This window comes from Hylobates moloch, unplaced genomic scaffold (genome assembly GCF_009828535.3).
Source record: "Hylobates moloch isolate HMO894 unplaced genomic scaffold, HMol_V3 SCAFFOLD_20, whole genome shotgun sequence".
NCBI classification, from domain to species: domain Eukaryota; kingdom Metazoa; phylum Chordata; class Mammalia; order Primates; family Hylobatidae; genus Hylobates; species Hylobates moloch.
The window spans coordinates 50,906,993-50,925,182 of NW_026652295.1; the positions used below are offsets into that span (position 1 = coordinate 50,906,993).

The window sequence follows — 18,190 nt, forward strand, 5'->3', positions numbered from 1 at the left end:
TTGGTTCCTACGTTCTCCGCCTCCCCCCACAATCCTTTTTTCTTCTGTTCTAATTTGTGTTTTCTATTATCTTGCTGCCCAGAATTCCCACAGGCCTGGCTTGTCTTTGTTGGAGGCAGAGGTAGATTAAAGGCAGTTTCTTGTCCTCCTCAGACCTTGGAGTCAGTTCCATACTTCCATTGTTACTTTGCTATTCCTTCTCTTCATTGCTGTTCAACAATATGTACTGCAGTTTATCTCTATCCTTGTCCTTGAGTGTTCATCTTGATGAACATGAACTACTTGAAGACGCTGCCCATGCCTGGTCTGCTATATTGTTTTCTTAATGGCTAGCAGAATTTCTGGCAAATCACAAATGTTCATAAATATTTGATTAATGAATGAACAATTTGTACAATTTCTGGATTCTCTAGCTTTTTCTTCTCCACTTCCTTTTACACTCTTTAGTACTCTCTCCAGAAGTGACTGGGCAATGAAAGAGATCTGCATCCCAGTCTTCTGTATCCACATTTGCTTTGCAGGTGATATCATCCCCTTTCATGTGTTTGGATTTCATCTATAGTCTGCTGACTTCCAAATGTCTTTCTCCAGCCCACACATTTTGCCTGATTTTCAGACTTACATACTTAACTACCTATTAATGACTTCTCTAAATGAGATATATTCATAAATGAGATATCCAAAAGACATCTCAAATTAAGCATAACAAAAAATGAACTCTTAACTGGCCCTCAAACCTGATCTTCCACAGTAGTTCCCTGATTTGTAAACGACAATTCTATGGACCCAGTTTCTCAGATCAGACACCTTAGAGTTACCTTTAGCTCCTCTTTTTTTCTCACCTACTACATCCAGTGTATCAGCAATACTCTACTACTTGACCTTTGAAACATATCCAGAATGTGTTTGCTTTTTACCATCTCTACCTCATGACCACCCGGTTTAAGTCACTATTAACCATTGCCTAGAATGTCGTAATGGTCTCCTAACCAGACCTCTACTTCCGTCTTTGCTGCCTACAGTCTATTCCCAAACCAGGTGCCAGAGTGATCCTTTTAAAACCAAAGCCAAATCATGCCACATGTGTGCTCAATGTCATCTAGCAACTTCTCATCTCCCTGAGAGTAAAAGTCAAAATCTTTACAATTGCCTATAAGATCCTTCATGATTTTGCAACTTACCATTTCTCTGACTGTCAACAGCTACTCTGTCTTCCACCCACAATGGCCTCAAGAAATATCTTGAGCACATCAAGCACTAGACTGCCTCAGGGCCTTTGCATTTACTCTTCACCTCGTGTCTAGAATGATCTAACCCAGAAATCTCCAAGACTTACACCCTTGCTTCATGCTGGTTGCTACATCACTGTCATTTTCTTAGGGACTTCCCCGGATCACTCCCTTTAAATTTGCAATACCTCCCTCCCTGCCTTTCACACTCGGGAACACTTTATGTTTCTCCTTAGCACTTAACATTCTGGCATACTATAGATTTACTTTTTAATATTTGTGTATTATCCCCACAGCCCCATAAGCTCATTGAGGACACAGACTTTGTTCTCATCACCACTGTTTCCCCAGCACTTTGAACACTGCCTGGCACTTGGTAGGAGCTCAATAAATACTTATTGAATTAGTAAAGGAACAAATGAATTAATGTAAAATTGAAATGCAAGTCAATAATACATGTTTTTACTAGGTATCATATGGCCAAAAATTAAGTCAAAGAGAAGGAAAGCTTACTAACTACAATAGTTTAAAAAATATTATCTGAGTGTAATTTTTCTGTTCCCTGTTACAGTAGATACAACAAATTTTTCCTTTTGCCTTTCTGAAATTTTAAAATCTGAAAAATTAACGTGCTCCAAAGGAATATTTAACATTTTTAAAGTGCTATTAAAAAGACTGTAACTATACTTTTAATGAAAACGAAACATTATTTAGTCTTAAATTGCTATGAATTTGGGATATCTTACCCTTTCTATGCATGCATCAGTTATGTTGAATATCAAGCACTTTCTCTTGACATAAAAACTGTTATATTTATTTCAATGATGAATCCAGGTTCGTAACAATTCTTTCCCTTATGCTTTCAACGTTATAATGAGACAAGCAAATTGAGCCACAGAAGAGTTAAGTGACATGACCAAGGCTGCACAGCCAGTTAGTGCAGAATTAGAATTTAAGTTCAAGTATCAGTTCTCCCTTTCCAACTTGGACGCGGCAGAACGGCTCCCGCAAAGAAGGGTGGCGAAAAGAAAAGGGCCGTTCTGCCATCAGTGAGGTGGTGATCCAAGAATACAGCATCAACATTCACAGGTGCATCCATGGAGTGCGCTTCAAGAAGCGTGCCCCTCGGGCACTCAAAGAGACTCCGAAATTTGCCGTGAAGGAGGTGGAAACTCTAGATGTGCACGTTGATGGCAGGCTCAACAAAGCTGTCTGCACCAAAGGAATAAGGAATGTCCCATACCGAATCCGTGTGCAGTTGTCCAGAAAACATAATGAGGATGAAGATTCACCAAATAAGCTCTATACTTTGGTTACCTATGTGCCTGTTAGCACTTTCAAAAATGTACAGACAGGGCCGGGCGCGGTGGCTCACGCTTGTAATCCCAGCACTTTGGGAGGCCGAGGCGGGCGGATCATGAGGTCAGGAGATCGAGACCACGGTGAAACCCTGTCTCTACTAAAAATACAAAAAAAAAAATTAGCCGGGCGTGGTGGCGGGCGCCTGTAGTCCCAGCTACTCGGAGAGGCTGAGGCAGGAGAATGGCGTGAACCCGGGAGGCGGAGCTTGCAGTGAGCCGAGATTGTGCCACTGCACTCCAGCCTGGGCAACAGAGCAACAGAGCGAGACTCCGTCTCAAAAAAAAAAAAAAGAAAAACAACAAAAATGTACAGACAGTCCATATGGATGAGAACTAATTGCTGATCTTCAAATACATCAAATAAAGTTATAAAACTGCAAAAAAAAGTCTCGGTTCTCAACTTCTTCATATGCTAAGATATGCTGAAGATAAGGTAATATTTTAACCTAAGATAGATGGTCGATGTGTCTTTACTTTGCTGGTTATTAAAAGATACATTTCGTAATTGATTTATTTTATTCTGTAACATATTAAATAGCTAAAGGTTTCCAGGATGTAAACAAAAGCATAAGATAAATAAACTTTTAGCCAAAAAACTACCTGTGAACAACTGACCAAGAACAGCGATGTGGTTTCTATTGTTAAGGAGTATGTTCTTGTTAAGTAGTATGTTCTGAAAGTGCGCTATGAGATTTTCTGGAGCCGGTGATACAGTCCAGAATATGCTTTGTGCTAATTCTATCTTTTGTAAAACAAAAGTTTTTTAAAACTTAGCCATAAGTGAATTAGTCATTCTAAGTTGTGCGATGCTTTAGTTCTCAGCATAATGTGTCATAAAAGGCCGTGCTTTTGTCCACCTGCAATATTAGACATGATTTTGCATGTCAAAAACTGGTAGTATAATTTATTTTCACAGTCTCAAATTCACTTTTTGCCAAGAGTGAATGTGGGATGTTAAGACTCAAGTGAAATTCTACAAGTTTGTGTTGCAGTTTAATTATTTTTGAAAACTATTTCTTGGCCTTTGATTGTAAAGCACTTTTTTCTCCCCAAATTCATATACCCCTTTGCGTCAAGTTCACTCGGTCAATTCTCTTTTGAGTTAAATAGCATTGCAGTGTTGCCTTCTAATCTGGGTGGTTAAATGACATGCTTTGACTGTTACAGTCTTCTCTATAAGATGTATTTCAATAGAATGAATTAGGGTATAAAACGTAAAAGTTTTCAAATACCCTATGAGCATAAAATTGGGACAATTTTAGAAGGTTTAAAGTCTAGAAAATACAGAATACAATATGTTAATACTTTTGCATCTTGTTGATGCATAAGATTAACTATTTTTTTTTTTTCTGAGACAGGATGTCATTTTGTCATCCAGACTGTGGTGCAGTGGCACCATTTTGGCTCACCATAGCCTCCACCCTCCAGGCTCAAGTGATTTTCCCACCTCAGCCTCTTGCAGAGCTGGCACCACAGGTATATTCCACTATGACCAACCTTTTTTTTTTTTTTTTTTTTTTGTATTTTTAGTAGAAAACGTTGGCGAGGCTGGTCTCAAACTCCTGAGGTCAAGGGATCCACCTGCCTTACCCTCCCAAAGTGCTGGGATTACAGGCCTGAGCTACGACTCCTGGCCAACTTCTACTGAGTTTGTTGTTGTTGTTGTTGTTGTTGTTGTTTGTTTTGTTTGGAGACCGAGTCTCACTCTGTTGCCCAGGCTGGAGTGCAATGGTGTGATCTCAGCTCACTGCAATCCACACCTCCTGGGTTCAAGTGATTCTTGTGCCTCAGCCTCCCGAGTAGCTGGGACTACAGGTGTGAGCTACCACACCTGGCTAATTTTTGTATTTCTGGTAGAGATGGGGTTTCACCACGTTGGCCAGGCTGGTCTTGAACTCCTGACCTCAGGTAATCCGCCTGCCTTGGCCTCCAAAAGTGCTGGGATTACAGACATAAACCACCATGCTCGGTCTTTACTGAGTCTTAATCTAAACATAATCTTTTCATTTTTCTCTTCACCTCCCCTGACCTCTTTTACTTCCTTGAATGTTACTTAGAACAATATGTTCCTTCCTTCTTTCCCCATGACCAAAGCATTCTGTGCAGGCTTTTTATCATTTATAATATTAATACTGTAATTGTTTTCTTATTACCTCTCCTCCCGAAGTCAAGTGAAGAATATGTGTCATTCATCTTTGCACCTCTAGCATGCTGTGACACGTACATAGTAGGCATTCAGTAAATGTTTATTGAGCTAGACTCTCAGAAGACCATTTACTTTCCTTGTGATAAAGATAGCAAATAAGACTCAGGCTGTTTCAGGATGTGCAAGAAAAAAATGTTGGAGCCCCCAATTCATATCACAGTTTATTGTACTTTAATGAGAAGATAGGCAGATTCTGACATGGCTCCCAATAATCTTTGCCACTTGATATTCATGCTGGTGGGTTGGACCTAGTAACTTGTTCCTAACAGATAGAACATGGCAAAAATGATGGGCTCCTAGATTGTTAGAAAAGAAGGTTTGACCTCTATCCTATTGGCACTCCCTCTGTAACTACTTGGCTTTGCGTACTTTGATGAAGGAAGGTGCTATGGAACTGTCTACATGTCAAGGAACTAAGGTTGGGCTCCTGTCCACAGGGAGCTGGGAACTGAGGTTCTGAATCTAACAGTCCTTGAGGAACTAATCCTGCCAATCACCACATGAGTGAACTTGGAAGTGGATCCTTCCTCAGAAAAGTCTTGCGATTACTCCGGGCCCAGTGGATATCTTGACTGCAGTCTGTGAGAAACCCTGAGGCAGAGAACCCTGCTAAGGCAAACGATGCCCCAATTCCTCGTCTCAGAAACTTTAAGGCAAAAAATGTTCCAAACCACTAGATTTTGGGATAATCTGTAATGTAGGAATAGTTAATACTTTTAAAAACAGAATCAGACACAGACGAACTGAAATAAAGTTTATTTACATTACTTATCAAAACAATCAAGGTATGCCTAGTGTTTGATAACTATGTCAATATACCGGTCACAAGAATTTACCTTTCCCAAAGCAGTTTTCTCATATCATGAAAAACATATACACATATGGGTATAGGTTGCCCAATTTCAAAAAGAAGAGGTCAAGGCAAGCGACTTGGAAAACAAATTAAGCTGCTTCTTCATTGATTAGGGAACTTACTGGTAAGGAACCCTCATTCCTCAACCTATGTCCCCCAAATATCAGTAAACATTTTCTCAACTCGGGGGGTAGTCAAGTGCCTCAATTTCTCACTTCATTTATTATTTTGAATTAAGGTCTTGCGGCTTACTATAACACAAACCAAAACACAGACATTATATGGGGAAGATAACGCATTGAACTTTCGTTCACTAATAAGTAGACCCAATTAGTTTATTAGATCAGCCAAGCAAGGAGTAACTAGACTGTGAAAGTCTGAAAGCCTGGAAAATTGTGTTGTGGTTAAGAAAAATTCCCACGGAGTAGGGATAAAGGGGGGCACAGTGGATGCATAGAACAGGGGTAAAAAGACAGAATTACTTTTCAGAAAACATTCATTCATGAATGAATTCACTTGTTAAATTATCCTCCGCACATAGCAAGAAATCTGGAAGTCAGTGGATACTAAGTATGTGTTTACTGACTATTCTTTGGGAACTTCGTATGTGCTATGAATTGAGGTGATAAAACTTTTTACCAATATATGGTAAAAGGCGATGTGCCTTAGGAAGTGCAAAAAAAGTGCTATGGGAATCCACATGTCAAAGAGGATGAGGAAAGGGCATTGTAGCAGTAGGGCCTTTGCAAAGGCTGTATACCCTCTCCTTAAAACTGCTCACCTCTCCCCTTCCCAGGTCTCAATTGAGAAGTCATCGTTTTAAAACGACAGGTCTTTCCCATACCTGGCTAAAATCAGTTTCTCCTCTACTTCCTCTTCCTCAGCCACTATTTTACTTTGTCCACAGCACTTAGCAAAATCTGTAATTGTTTTGTTCACTCATTTTTACCTCCTACCTTCCCTATTACACTTCAGGATGACAGAAGCAAGTCTACCTTGTTACTGGGGTGTGCCGGGCATAAAGTGTGCGTTCATTTTTTTTTCTTCCTGTTTTTAGAGATGGGGTCTCGCTCTGTCGCCCAGGATGGAGCGCAGTGGCGCGATCGCCGCTCACTGCAGCCTCGAAGTCCTGGGCTCAAGCGATTCTCCTCCTTGGCCTCCCAAGGCGCTGGAATCAGGGGTGTGAGCCACCTGGCCTGAGTGACTGAATCTAAAATATGGAGTCAAAACGGGGTATTGATGTAGGGACAGAAAAAAACTGGGTGTCTAGACATGAATTCCAATCAAAGGAGCCGGGCCTTCTTGGCACGTCGCGCTCCGAGAACCCGGGAGGGATCCACAGAAGCGGGGACGCCCTTTGTCGCCGGCCTGAGGGGCGGGCGTGGCTTCCCGTTGCAACCCCTTCCCCCAGTCTTGACCGCAGGCCCTTGAGGGCCACCATCATTTCTGGGTTCCCGGAACGCGGTGGGCACACTCGCGCCAGGCGCGGGTACCAGGGCCTGCCCGGGGCCCCCTCCTCCACTCTCGCGGCGTGGAGACCGTTAACTGCCAGTGGCTCAGGGCGGTGCCGCCGCCACCCCAGCGGCACTCGGCTCTTCTCGCCCGCCCTGCGCCACTCGGCTCCTCTCGCCCGCCCCGCGCCCTCGGCGGCCCCGCCCCGCACCCCCGCGGCGGTCACCCCATTCATCCCGCGGCCGCACCCACCAATCACCGCGCACCAACAGCGCGGCATCTGGCGATGGGGCGGGGCCTCGCGAGGCGCGCGCTCGCGCCCTCCCCGCCTTGAGCTCGCGCCCGGGCCGGGTAATTCCCGGGCAATGACCAGACCTCGTCCCCGCGCTGACCCTTCCTGGGGACATCGGGTGGGGGCGGAGGAGGCGCTGAGCTAGGGAGAGGAGAGTTGTGCGGCCCGGACCACGCAACCTTGGGATCGGAGGGTGGTCGAGGCCTTGAGGGAAGAATGGAAGGCGGCCTTGACTCCTGGTGCTTCCACGCCCTTCAAATCCAGAGCCCAGAGCGTCCAGGCTGGAGTCTAGGACGTTCAGAGTCCCGAGACGCTCGAGTGGGTGGAACCACGTGGGGCGGGAGAAGAGGGGGAGATTAGGCAGCAAGAAAACGGTCCCCGTGGGTAGTTCAGCCTAAACCTGGAGCTGGGGAAGGGCCTCTGGAGAGAAACCTTAAATCGTTACTCATCTTTCACAGTCTTTTATAATTGCGAATGAGCCCTCCGTTGTAGACTGCTAATGCGTGTCCAGGATGCCCGAGAGTGGGGGTAAAACAATAAAAGACTCCTCCTGTTGTGATTAAAATTATATTTGCTTTTTGTATCCTCATAAGTTTCATGATATTGAAAATGTGTCTTGTTATATTTCATAAATGAGCTTTAAAAAAAATTCTGAGATATCTTCCAAAAAGTATCACTCACCAGGGAAGAAAAGGAAACCTAGTGGCTTTTCTGTTGACGCCAAAGGTTACTCCCTCTGCCTCACCACACACACAAAAAAACAAAACAAAACAAAACAAAACAAAAACCCAGAAAAACCCTTAAAGGCACAGAAAGCAGTTTGGCTTGATTGTAAAGTCTTGGTAGATATTTTTGCTTATCATTTAATCCTTTTAACAAGTCTGTAGGAATAGATGGGTATTACCACCAGTTGTAGATGTTGAAACAGGCTGAGATTCATCTGGCCAAGGTCATACATAGTTTGTAAGTGACAAAGTGTGGGCCTGTCACGGTAGAAGGTCATGACTGCAGTTGTCCGGGTTCTTGACATTTTGAAGAAAGAACTGAACAAAATGCCCAGCAAAGCAAAGAAAGAATGAAGCAACCAAAGAACGAAAGCAGGGATTTATTGAAAACGAAAGTACACTCCACAGTGTGGGAGCTACCCGGGCAGCGGCTCAAGGACCCCGATACAGAATCTTCCTGGGTTCAAATACCCTCTAGAGGTTTGTTTCCCTTTGGCCACTTCATGCTCACCTCATGTAAACGAAGTGGTAGCCCGCAATCAGTTTGATTGGTTGTGGACAACCATTCAGAGGCTAGAGTGAAATTACAAAGTTGCAAAGGAAGACTGGACCTGCAATCGGTCTGATCTGTTGCCAACTCCCAATTTTCCATCTGCCTGGCAGAAAATGTCAAGAGGAGTAACCTCTGATCCTTTCGTTACTTCGGAGTGGAAAGTTAGGGTTTTCTTTTCTTTTCTTTTCTTTTTTGACGAAAGTCTTGCTCTGTCACCCAAGCTGGGGTGCAGTGGTACAATCTGGGCACACTGCAACCTCTGCCTCCCAGGTTCCAGTGATTCTTCTGCCTCAGCCTCCCGAGTAGCTGGGACTACAGGCACGCGCCACCACGCCATGCTAATTTTTGTATTTTCGGTAGAAACGAGTTCACTATGTTGGCCAGGATGGTCTCGAACTCCTGACCTTGTGATGCGCCCGCCTTGGCCTCCCAAAGTGCTGGGATTATAGGCGTGATCCACCGTGCCCCGCCTCCTTTCAATTTAGTTCTAGGAAGTTGGTGTGAAACAGCTTTAGGTTCTCTGCCTCCAGATCCTATTCTCCTGCCTCAGGCCCTTTCCATACTTCTCTCCCTTAGGTCATGAAATTTCAACCCACAATAAATGGAAGGTGAAAAGCAATCTGATGATTTTGGAGTCCTTAGCTAAAAACTGCATCTAGCCAAGTACTAGCACCTCTTGGAGATGGGTTGTGTTTTTTGAGAACTCTGTTAAGTACATAGTTTTCATGCCAGTATTATGAAAGGTAGAAGGAGAGTTCCTTGAGATTCTGAAGTGCCAGGTCACGTGAGTTGATGACTTTTGTAACCCTGGGCTGACCTGAAACAAAACAAGACCTCTTTTGGTTGCTAGGTATTGCCTGCTAGGATGCTGGAGGGCTGTCCAGGTCTTGTTCAGGGACTTCAGTCTTTGTGGCAAGCAGAGTATAGAGCAGTTGGATTAAAGACCGAGTTAATTAGGTCACAGAATGCTTTTTGATGGGGGGAAAGCAGCAAACTATGATGGGACTTTCAGCTCAGTCTGGTTTAACAGATTAGCCAAGTGTATCTGCTCCATGCTATAGGCACACAACAATGACTGAGAAATCTTTTCTGCCCACAGGAAAAGGTTACAGTTGGGGTAGGGTGCATCAGTGAGTCAAGTCTATGAATAACTAGTAAAGGAAGGCAGCACATAAAGTAACAATGCAAGTAAATACAAAGCGAGAATTATGGTGGATGCAATGAGTTTTGACAGAGCAATTGAGGTCAAAATTAAAAGCAAAGAAAGGAGATCCCTTTAGGCTGCAAGTTGAGAATTTAGAACTTTTCTGCACCAAGCAGCCAGAGTGGTCTTTAAAAAGAAATGCCAATCCCAAATCCTTAAACAACCTTTAATAGCTTTCCCATTGCACTTGGTACAAAATCCCAAATCATTGCTATGGCCTAAAGACCTGCCTGAGGTGGGTCCTTGCTTACCTGCCCAGCCTCACTGGCACCACTCTCTACACTTGCACCACACTGTTCCTCTCTGTGAGTTTCTCTCATCTAGGCCTTTTACGCATGCTGTTCCCTCTGCCCACTTTACCACCCTGCCCCACTTTTGTACCCCTTTATCCAGCTCATCTGTCCTCCCATCTTGCCTTCAAATTACTTCCTCTTGTGTCCGGAATTGGTGGGTTCTTGGTCTCCCTGACTTCAAGAATGAAGCCGCGGACCCTCGAGGTGAGTGTTACAGTTCTTAAAGATGCGGTGTCTGAAATTTGTGCCTTCAGATGTTCAGATGCGTCTGGAGTTTCTTCTGGTGGATTCGTGGTCTCGCTGACTTCAGGAGTGAAGCTGCAGACCTTCCCAGTGAGTGTTACAGCTCTTAAAGGCAGCACGTCCGGAGTTGTTCGTCCCATCTGGTGGGTTCGTGGTCTCGCTGGTTTCAGGAGTGAAGCTGCAGACCTTCGAGGTGAGTGTTACCGCTCCTAAAGGCTGCTCAGACCCGAAGACTGAGCAGCTCCAAGATTTATCCCGAAGAGCGAAAGAACAAAGCTTCCACAGCCTGGAAGGGGACCTATCTGACCCCACCCACATCCTGCTGATTGGTCCATTTTACAGAGAGCTGATTGGCCCATTTTGACAGGGTGCTGATTGGTGCATTTAGGAACCTCGAGCTAGACACAGAAGTTCTCCAAGTCCCCATTAGATTAGCTAGACACAGAGCACTGATTGGTGTGTTTACAAACCTTTAGCTAGACAGAGTGCTGATTGGTGCATTTACAATCCCTGAGCTAGACACAGAGTGCTGATTGGTGCATTTACAATTCTCTAGCTAGACATAAAAGTTCTCCAAGTCCCCACCAGATTAGCTAGATACAGAGTGCTGATTGGTGCATCCACAAACCCCAGAGCCAGACACAGAGTGCTGATTGGCACATATAGAATCCTTCAGCTAGACATGAAAGTTCTCCAAGTCTCCACCCGACTCAAGAACCCAGCTGGCTTCCCCTAGTGGATCCCACGCCAGGGCCACGGGTGGGGCTGCCCGTCAGTCCTTCACCGGGCGCCTGCACTCCTTAGCCCTTGGGCAGTCGATGGGACCGGGCACGGCAGAGCAGGAGGCGGTGCCCATCAGGGAGGCTCAGGCCCCGCAGGAGCCCACCGCGGGGGCGGGGGCTGGGGGGTCTTGGCTCGGCCATGGCGGGCTGCAGGTGCCCAACCCTGCCCCGTGGGGAAGTGGCTGAGGCCTGGTGAGAATTCGAGTGTGGTGCCGGCAGGCCGGCAGTGCTGGCGGACCTGGTGCCCCCTCTGCAGCTGCTGGCCCAGGTGCTAAGCCCCTCACTGCCCAGGCCGGCTGCAGCGGCCAGCCGCTCCCAGTGTGGGGCCTGCTGGGCCCACCGGGAACTCGCACTGGCCTGCAAGTGCTGTGCGCAGCCCCAGTTCCCACCTGTGCCTCTCCCTCAACACCTCCTGGCAAGCAGAGGGAGTCGGCTCCAGCCTTGGCCAGCCCAGAGAGGGGCTCCCACAGTGCAGCGGCAGGCTGAAGGGCTCCTCAAGCATGGCCAGAGCAGACACCATGGCCGAGGAGGTGCTGAGAGCAAGCAAGGGCTGCTAGCACATTGTCACCTCTCACTCTGAGAAGCTTCCCTTGGAAATAGGGTCCACTATCATCAGATCCTTTACTTTGTTCCCCAAGTACTTATCGAAATTTGTAAGATAACTGTTATTTGCGTGATTATTGATCACCTCTTTAAATCCACCTATTCCATAATGGCACTCTTTCCCCATAGGGCATATAACAATTTGTGATATATATTTATTTATGCAGTTATCTGTGTTTATGTCTGCTGGCCCCACCTGTTTTTAGGCTCTATGCAGACATCGTTTCATTTCCCATTATGTCCAATGTTCAGCACAATGCTTGGCATATGGTCAATGCTTGATAAATACTTTGATGTCAAATTAATGTTCCAGATCAGTCAGTCTAAGACACATGCTGAGGAATAGCGGGAAACAGGCTGGGTAAAGTAGGATGGAGCCAGATTGTGAGGGGCCAGACAGAGGCTTTTCTCTTTTTCTTTCTTTTGTTTATTTGTTTGTTTGTTTGTTTGTTTTTGTAGGTATGGGGTCTCACCATGTTGCATAGGCTAATCTCAAACTACTTTTGGGCTCAAAATATCCTCCTGCCTTGGTCTCTCAAAGGGCTGGAATTACAGGCATAAGCCACTGCACCCAGCTCAGAGGATTTTCTATCCAATTGGCTAGACCTGTGCTGTTCATAGAGAAGCCACTAGCCCCACATGCAGCTATTGAGCACTGGAAATGTAGCTAAGGACTGAGGAATAAAATTTTACATTTTATTTAATTTTAATTAATTTACATGTTCTAACTTGGGTATGTGAATCTACTTTTTCAACTATAATTTTATGAAATCTAAATACAGATCAAGTGTTTCTGGTGAAAATTTAGTGTTTGAATTGAGAAGTACTATAAATACACTGGAATTTGAGACCTTAGGAAAAAAATGTAAAACATCTTGTAATTGCTTCCTTTAATTATATGTTGACATGGTAATAGTTTTGATGTATTGGGTTAAGTACAGTATATTTTTAGAATAATTTTACTTATTCTAGGTGTATACCCAAAAGAATTGAAAGCAGGGACTCAAACAAATACTGGTACAGTAATGTTCATAGTAGCATTTTTCATAATAGCCCAAAGGTGGTAATACGCAAATGTCCATTAATAGCTGAACAGATGTATTAGTCCATTTTCACACTGCTATAAAGAACTGCCTGAGACAGTGTAATCTGTAAAGGAAACGGGTTTAATTAACTCACAGTTCTGCATGGCTGAGGAGGCCTCAGGATACTTACAATCATGGCAGAAGGCAAAGGAGAAGCAAGGCACATCTCACATGGCAGCAAGAGAGAAGAGAGAGAGCAAAGGAGGGGAAGTGCCACATTTTAAAACCATCAGATCTCATGAGAACTCACTATCATGAGAACAGCATGGGAGAAACTGCCCCCATGATACAATCACCTTCCATCAGGTCCCTCCCTTGACATGCGGGGACTACCATTTGAGATGAGATTTGAGTGGAGACACAGAGCCAAACCATGTTATTCCATCCCTGGCCCCTCCCAAATCTCATGTACTGTTCACATTTCAAAACCAATTATACCTTCCCAACAGCCCCTGAAAGTCTTAACTCATTCCAGCATTAACTCAAAAGTCCAAGTCCAAAGTCTCATCTGAGACAAGACAAGCGTCTTCTGCTTATGAACCTGTGAAATTAAAAGCAAGTTAGTTACTTCCAAGATACAATAGGGGGTACAGGCACTGGGTAAATGTTCCCATTCCAAATGGGAAAAAATTGGCAAAAACAAAGGGGCCACAGGCCCCATACAAGTCTGAATCCCAGCAGGACATTCATTAAATCTTAAAGTTCCAAAATAATCTCTTTTGACTCCATGACTTAGATCCAGGGCATGCTGATGCAAGGCGTGGGCACCCAAGGCCTTGGGCAACTCCACTCCTGTGGCTCTGCAGGGTACAGCCCTCCTTCTGACTGCTCTTATGGGCTGGCATTGAGTGCCTGTGGCTTTTCCAAGCAAATGGTGCAGGCTACTGGTGGATCTACCATTCTGGGTTCTGGAAGGCGGTGGCCCTTTTCTCACAGCTCCACTAGGCAGTGCCCCAGTGGGAACTGTGTGTGGGGTCTCCAACCCCACATTTCCTTTCTGCATTACCCTAGTAGAGGTTCTCCATGAGGGCTGTGCCCCTGCAACAGACTTCCGCCTAGACATCCAGGCATTTCCGTACATCCCCTGAAATCTAGGCAGAGGCCTCTAAAGCTCAATTCTTATCTTCTGCATGCCAGCAGGCCCACCCAACTTCATATGGAAGCTGCCAAGTCTTGGGACTTGCACCCTCTGAAGCAATGGCCCAAGCTGTACCTTGGCCCCTTGTAGCGATGGCTAGAGCTGGAGTAGCTGGGATGCAGAGTACCAAGTCCTGAGGCTGTACAGAGTAGTGGAGTCCTGGGCTTGGCCCGTGAAACTATTTTTCCCTCCTAGGCCTCTGGGCTTGTGATGGGAGGGGCTGCTGCAAAGATCTCTGACATGCCCTGGACACATTTTCCCCATTGTCTTGGCTATTCGCATTCAGCTCCTTGTTACTTATGCAAATTCTGCAGCTTGTTTGAATTTCTCCCCAGAAAATGGGTTTTTGTTTTCTACCACATGGTAAGACTGCAAATTTCCAAACTTTTATGCTCTGCTTCCCTCTTTTTTTTTTTTTTTTTGAGATGGAGTTTCGCTCTTGTTGACCAAGCTGGAGTGCAGTGGTGCAATCTTGGCTCACTGCAACCTCCACCTACCGGGTTCAAGCGATTCTCCTGCCTCAGCCTCCCAAGTAGGTGGGATTACAGGGGCACACCACCAGTCTGGCTAATTTTTTGTATTTTTAGTAGAAATGGGGTTTCACCATGTTAGCCAGGCAGGTCTCAAACACCTGACCTCAGGTGATCTGCCCACCTCGGCCTCCCAAAGTGCTGGGGTTACAGGTGTGAGCCACTGTGCCCGGCCCCTGCTTCCCTTTTAAACAGAAGTTTCAGTTTCAGACAATCTCTTTGTGAATGTGTATGACTGAATGCTTTCAGAATCAGCCAGGTCACCTCTTGAATGCTTTGCTGCTTAAAAATTTCTCCTGCCAGATACCCTAAATCATATCTCTCAAGTTTAAAGTTCCACAGATCTCTAGGGCAGGAGCAAAATGCTACCAGTCTCTTTACTAAAGCATAGCAAGAGTGATCTTTACTCTAATTCCCAGTTAGTTCCTAATCTCCATCTGAGACCACCTCAGCCTGGACTTCATTGTCCATATCACTATCAGCATTTTGGTCAAAACCATTCAACAAGTCTCCAGAAAGTTTCAAGCTTTCCTTCATCTTCCTGTCTTCTTTTGAGCCCTCCAAACTGTCCCAACCTCTGACCATTACCCAGTTCCAAAGTCACTTCCACATTTTGAGATATCTTTATAGCAGTACTCCACTCCTGATACAAATTTTCTGTATTAGTCTATTTTCTTTTCTTTTTTCTTTCTTTCTTTTTTTGAGACAGAGTCTTGCTCTGTCGCCCAGGCTGGAGTGCAGTGGTGTGATCTTGGCTCACTGCAAGCACCGCCTCCCGGGTTCACACCATTCTCCTGCCTCAGCCTCCTGAGTAGCTGGGACTATAGGCACCCGCCACCACACCTGGCTAATTTTTTGTATTTTTAGTAGAGACGGGGTTTCACCACGTTAGTCAGGATGGTCTTGATTTCCTGACCTCGTGATCCACCTGCCTTTGCCTCCCAAAGTGCTGGGATTACAGGCGTGAGCCACTGCGCCTGGCCTGTATTAGTCTATTTTCATACTGCTATAAAGAACTGCCTGAGACTGGGTAATTTATAAAGGAAAGAGGCTTAATTGACTCAGTTCTGCATGGCTGAGGAGCCCTCAGCAAACTTAAAATCATGGCAAAAGGTGAATAGGAAGCAAGGCACGTCTTACGTGGCAGCAGGAGCGAGCGAGCAAGAGAGAGAGAGAGAGTAAAGGGGGGAAGTGCCACACTTTTAAACCATCAGATCTCATGAGAACTTACTCACTATCACAAGAATGGCATGGGGGGAACCACCCCCATGATCCAATCACCTCCTACCAGGTCCCTCCCTTGACATGTGGGGATTCAAGATGAGATTTGGGTAGAAACACAGAGCCAAACCATATCAGTGGATAAACAAAATGGGTAAATATACAATGGAATATTATTCAGCCTTAAAAAGGTATGAAATTCTGACACATGCTGCAACATGATGAACCTTGAAAACGTTGTTAAGTGAAATAAGCCAGATGCAAAAGATCACGTATTGTGATTCCACTTACATGAAGAACCTAGATAAGCTAATTTGTAGAACCAGAAAGTATAGTGGTTACCAGGGGCTGGAGGGAGGAGGGAATGGGTAGTTATTGTTTAATGAGTATAGAATTTCTGTTGGGATGATGATAAAGTTCTGGAAATGAATAGTGGTGATAGTTGCATAACATTGTGAATGTACTTAGTCCGCTGAATTATACATTTTAAAATGGTTAAAATGGTAAATTTTATGTTATATACATTTTACCACAATGAACAAATTTTTTAATTAGTTTATTTCTTTTTATTTTTAAAAACTATAGTCACTGCCAAGGTACAGCTTGGGCCATTGCTTCAGAGGGTGCAAAATTTAAATTACATATGTGACTTTCTACCTTGGGCCTGACAGGTAGCAAGAAGAAGGTCCGTTCTACCATCAATGAGGTGGTGACCCAAGAACACATCATCAACATTCACAAGGGCACCTGTGGAGTGAACTTCAAAAAGCATGCGCCTCTAGAACTCAGAGAAATCTGGAAATTTGCCATGAAGGAGGTGAGAACTCCAGATGTGCATATTAGTATCAGGCTCCACAAAGCTGTCTGGCCCAAAAGATTAAAGAATGTCCCATACCATATCCATGTGCAGTTGTCCACAAAAAAGTAATGAGGATGAAGAATCACCAAATAAGCTCTGTGTTTTGGTAGCTATGTACCTGTCACAACCTTTAAAAAAATCTACGGTCAATATGGATGAGAACTAACTGCTGATTGTCAAATAAAGTAGCACTGCAAAAATGAATAAATGAGTAATATGGCTCTCGCATTATATTCTTTCTCTCTCTTTCTTTCTTCTTTTCTCTTTCTTTCCTTCTTTCTTTTCCTTCCTTCCTTCCTCTCTTTCTTCTTTTCCTTTCTTTCTTTCTTTCTTTCTTTCTTTCTTTCTTTCTTTCTTTCTTTCTTTCTTTCTTTCTTCTTTCCTTTTTTCTCTCTCTCCCTCCCTCCCTCTCTCCTTCTCTTTCTCTCTTTCTTTCTTTTCTTTCTTGACAGAGTCTCGCTGTATCACCCAGGCTGCAGTGCAATGGCACCATCTCAGCTCACTGCAACCTCTGCCTCCCAGGTTCAAGTGATTTTCCTGTCTCAGCCTCCCAAACAGTTGGGACTACATGGGTGCACCACCACGCTGTGCCAATTTTTGTATTTTTTTGTAGAGATGGGATTTTGCCATGTTGTCCAGGCTGGTCTTGAACTCCTGAGCTTAAGTGATTGGCCTGCGTCAGCCTCCCAAAGCGCTGGGATTATAGGTGTGAGCCACTGCGCCCTGCCTTCTCATTGTATTTCTATTGGCAGCACTGGGTTAGACAATGGGGAACTCTGGGAGAGGGTGAGTAAATTTCTTTGATGAGGTTTTTCACTAATGTCTGTGGCACCAGGAGGGCAAGAAGGCAGAAGATAATTCTCGTAAGGAGGGCAAGAAGGCAGAAGATAATGATAAACCCAAGAATTTAGGATTTGGTAAAATACGTCATGTATAAAAATGAACATCTGGAAAAACCTGGTGGGAAGGGGAAACACAGTAGGATTTAATCTGGGAAGGACTTTCCTTGTAGCTGCAATTAAAACCTTCTAGAGATAATGTTTTCTCTGCTGTAATGGGATAACTTGGCAATAAGCCCAGTGCGATGTCCCTTATTTGTTGTGGGATCAAATGCGTTAATATGTGTGAACGGGCTCTTTAACCTGAGCTGAGAGGTAGAGATAAGGTGTCAGGTAAGGTTAATCACAAGTATGAGAATTCTTCAGTGTTTGCATGGTGATTCATCCTGTCTGCTCTGGATTTTGCAGAGAAACCTTAGCTTTTGGGGGATTTTCTGCCAGTGACATATTTTCTATTTTATATAAAACTGTTGGAAGGATTATCCATTATGACTGCATGTTACCTCAACTCCTCCAAAACTGCACCATCAACTATGTTAAGAATGTTGCCCTTGGAGAATGATTATCTTTGCGTGTTCAACATTGTCCTGCTATTTGTGAGATTTTCAACCACCCAGAAGCCAGGCAAGTACTGACCCAAACTCACAAATGTGCTCTGGGTCCAGGGACCGGCTGTGGGAGAAGGTGGACGGACAATGATTGGACACAAATTTGATTGTTCA

The 18,190-nt window shown here is 44.6% G+C and overlaps 1 protein-coding gene across 1 annotated transcript; it reads left to right on the forward strand.

The window, feature by feature from the left end:
- Positions 1-969: 969 nt before the first annotated feature.
- LOC116459814 (uncharacterized) lies at positions 970-16,698 on the forward strand. The gene is given in 6 exon segments (XM_058432251.1): positions 970-974; positions 2,227-2,255; positions 2,258-2,595; positions 6,939-7,452; positions 10,515-10,604; positions 16,442-16,698. Coding segments are annotated over 6 exon segments (1,233 nt in total).
- Positions 16,699-18,190: the final 1,492 nt, after the last annotated feature.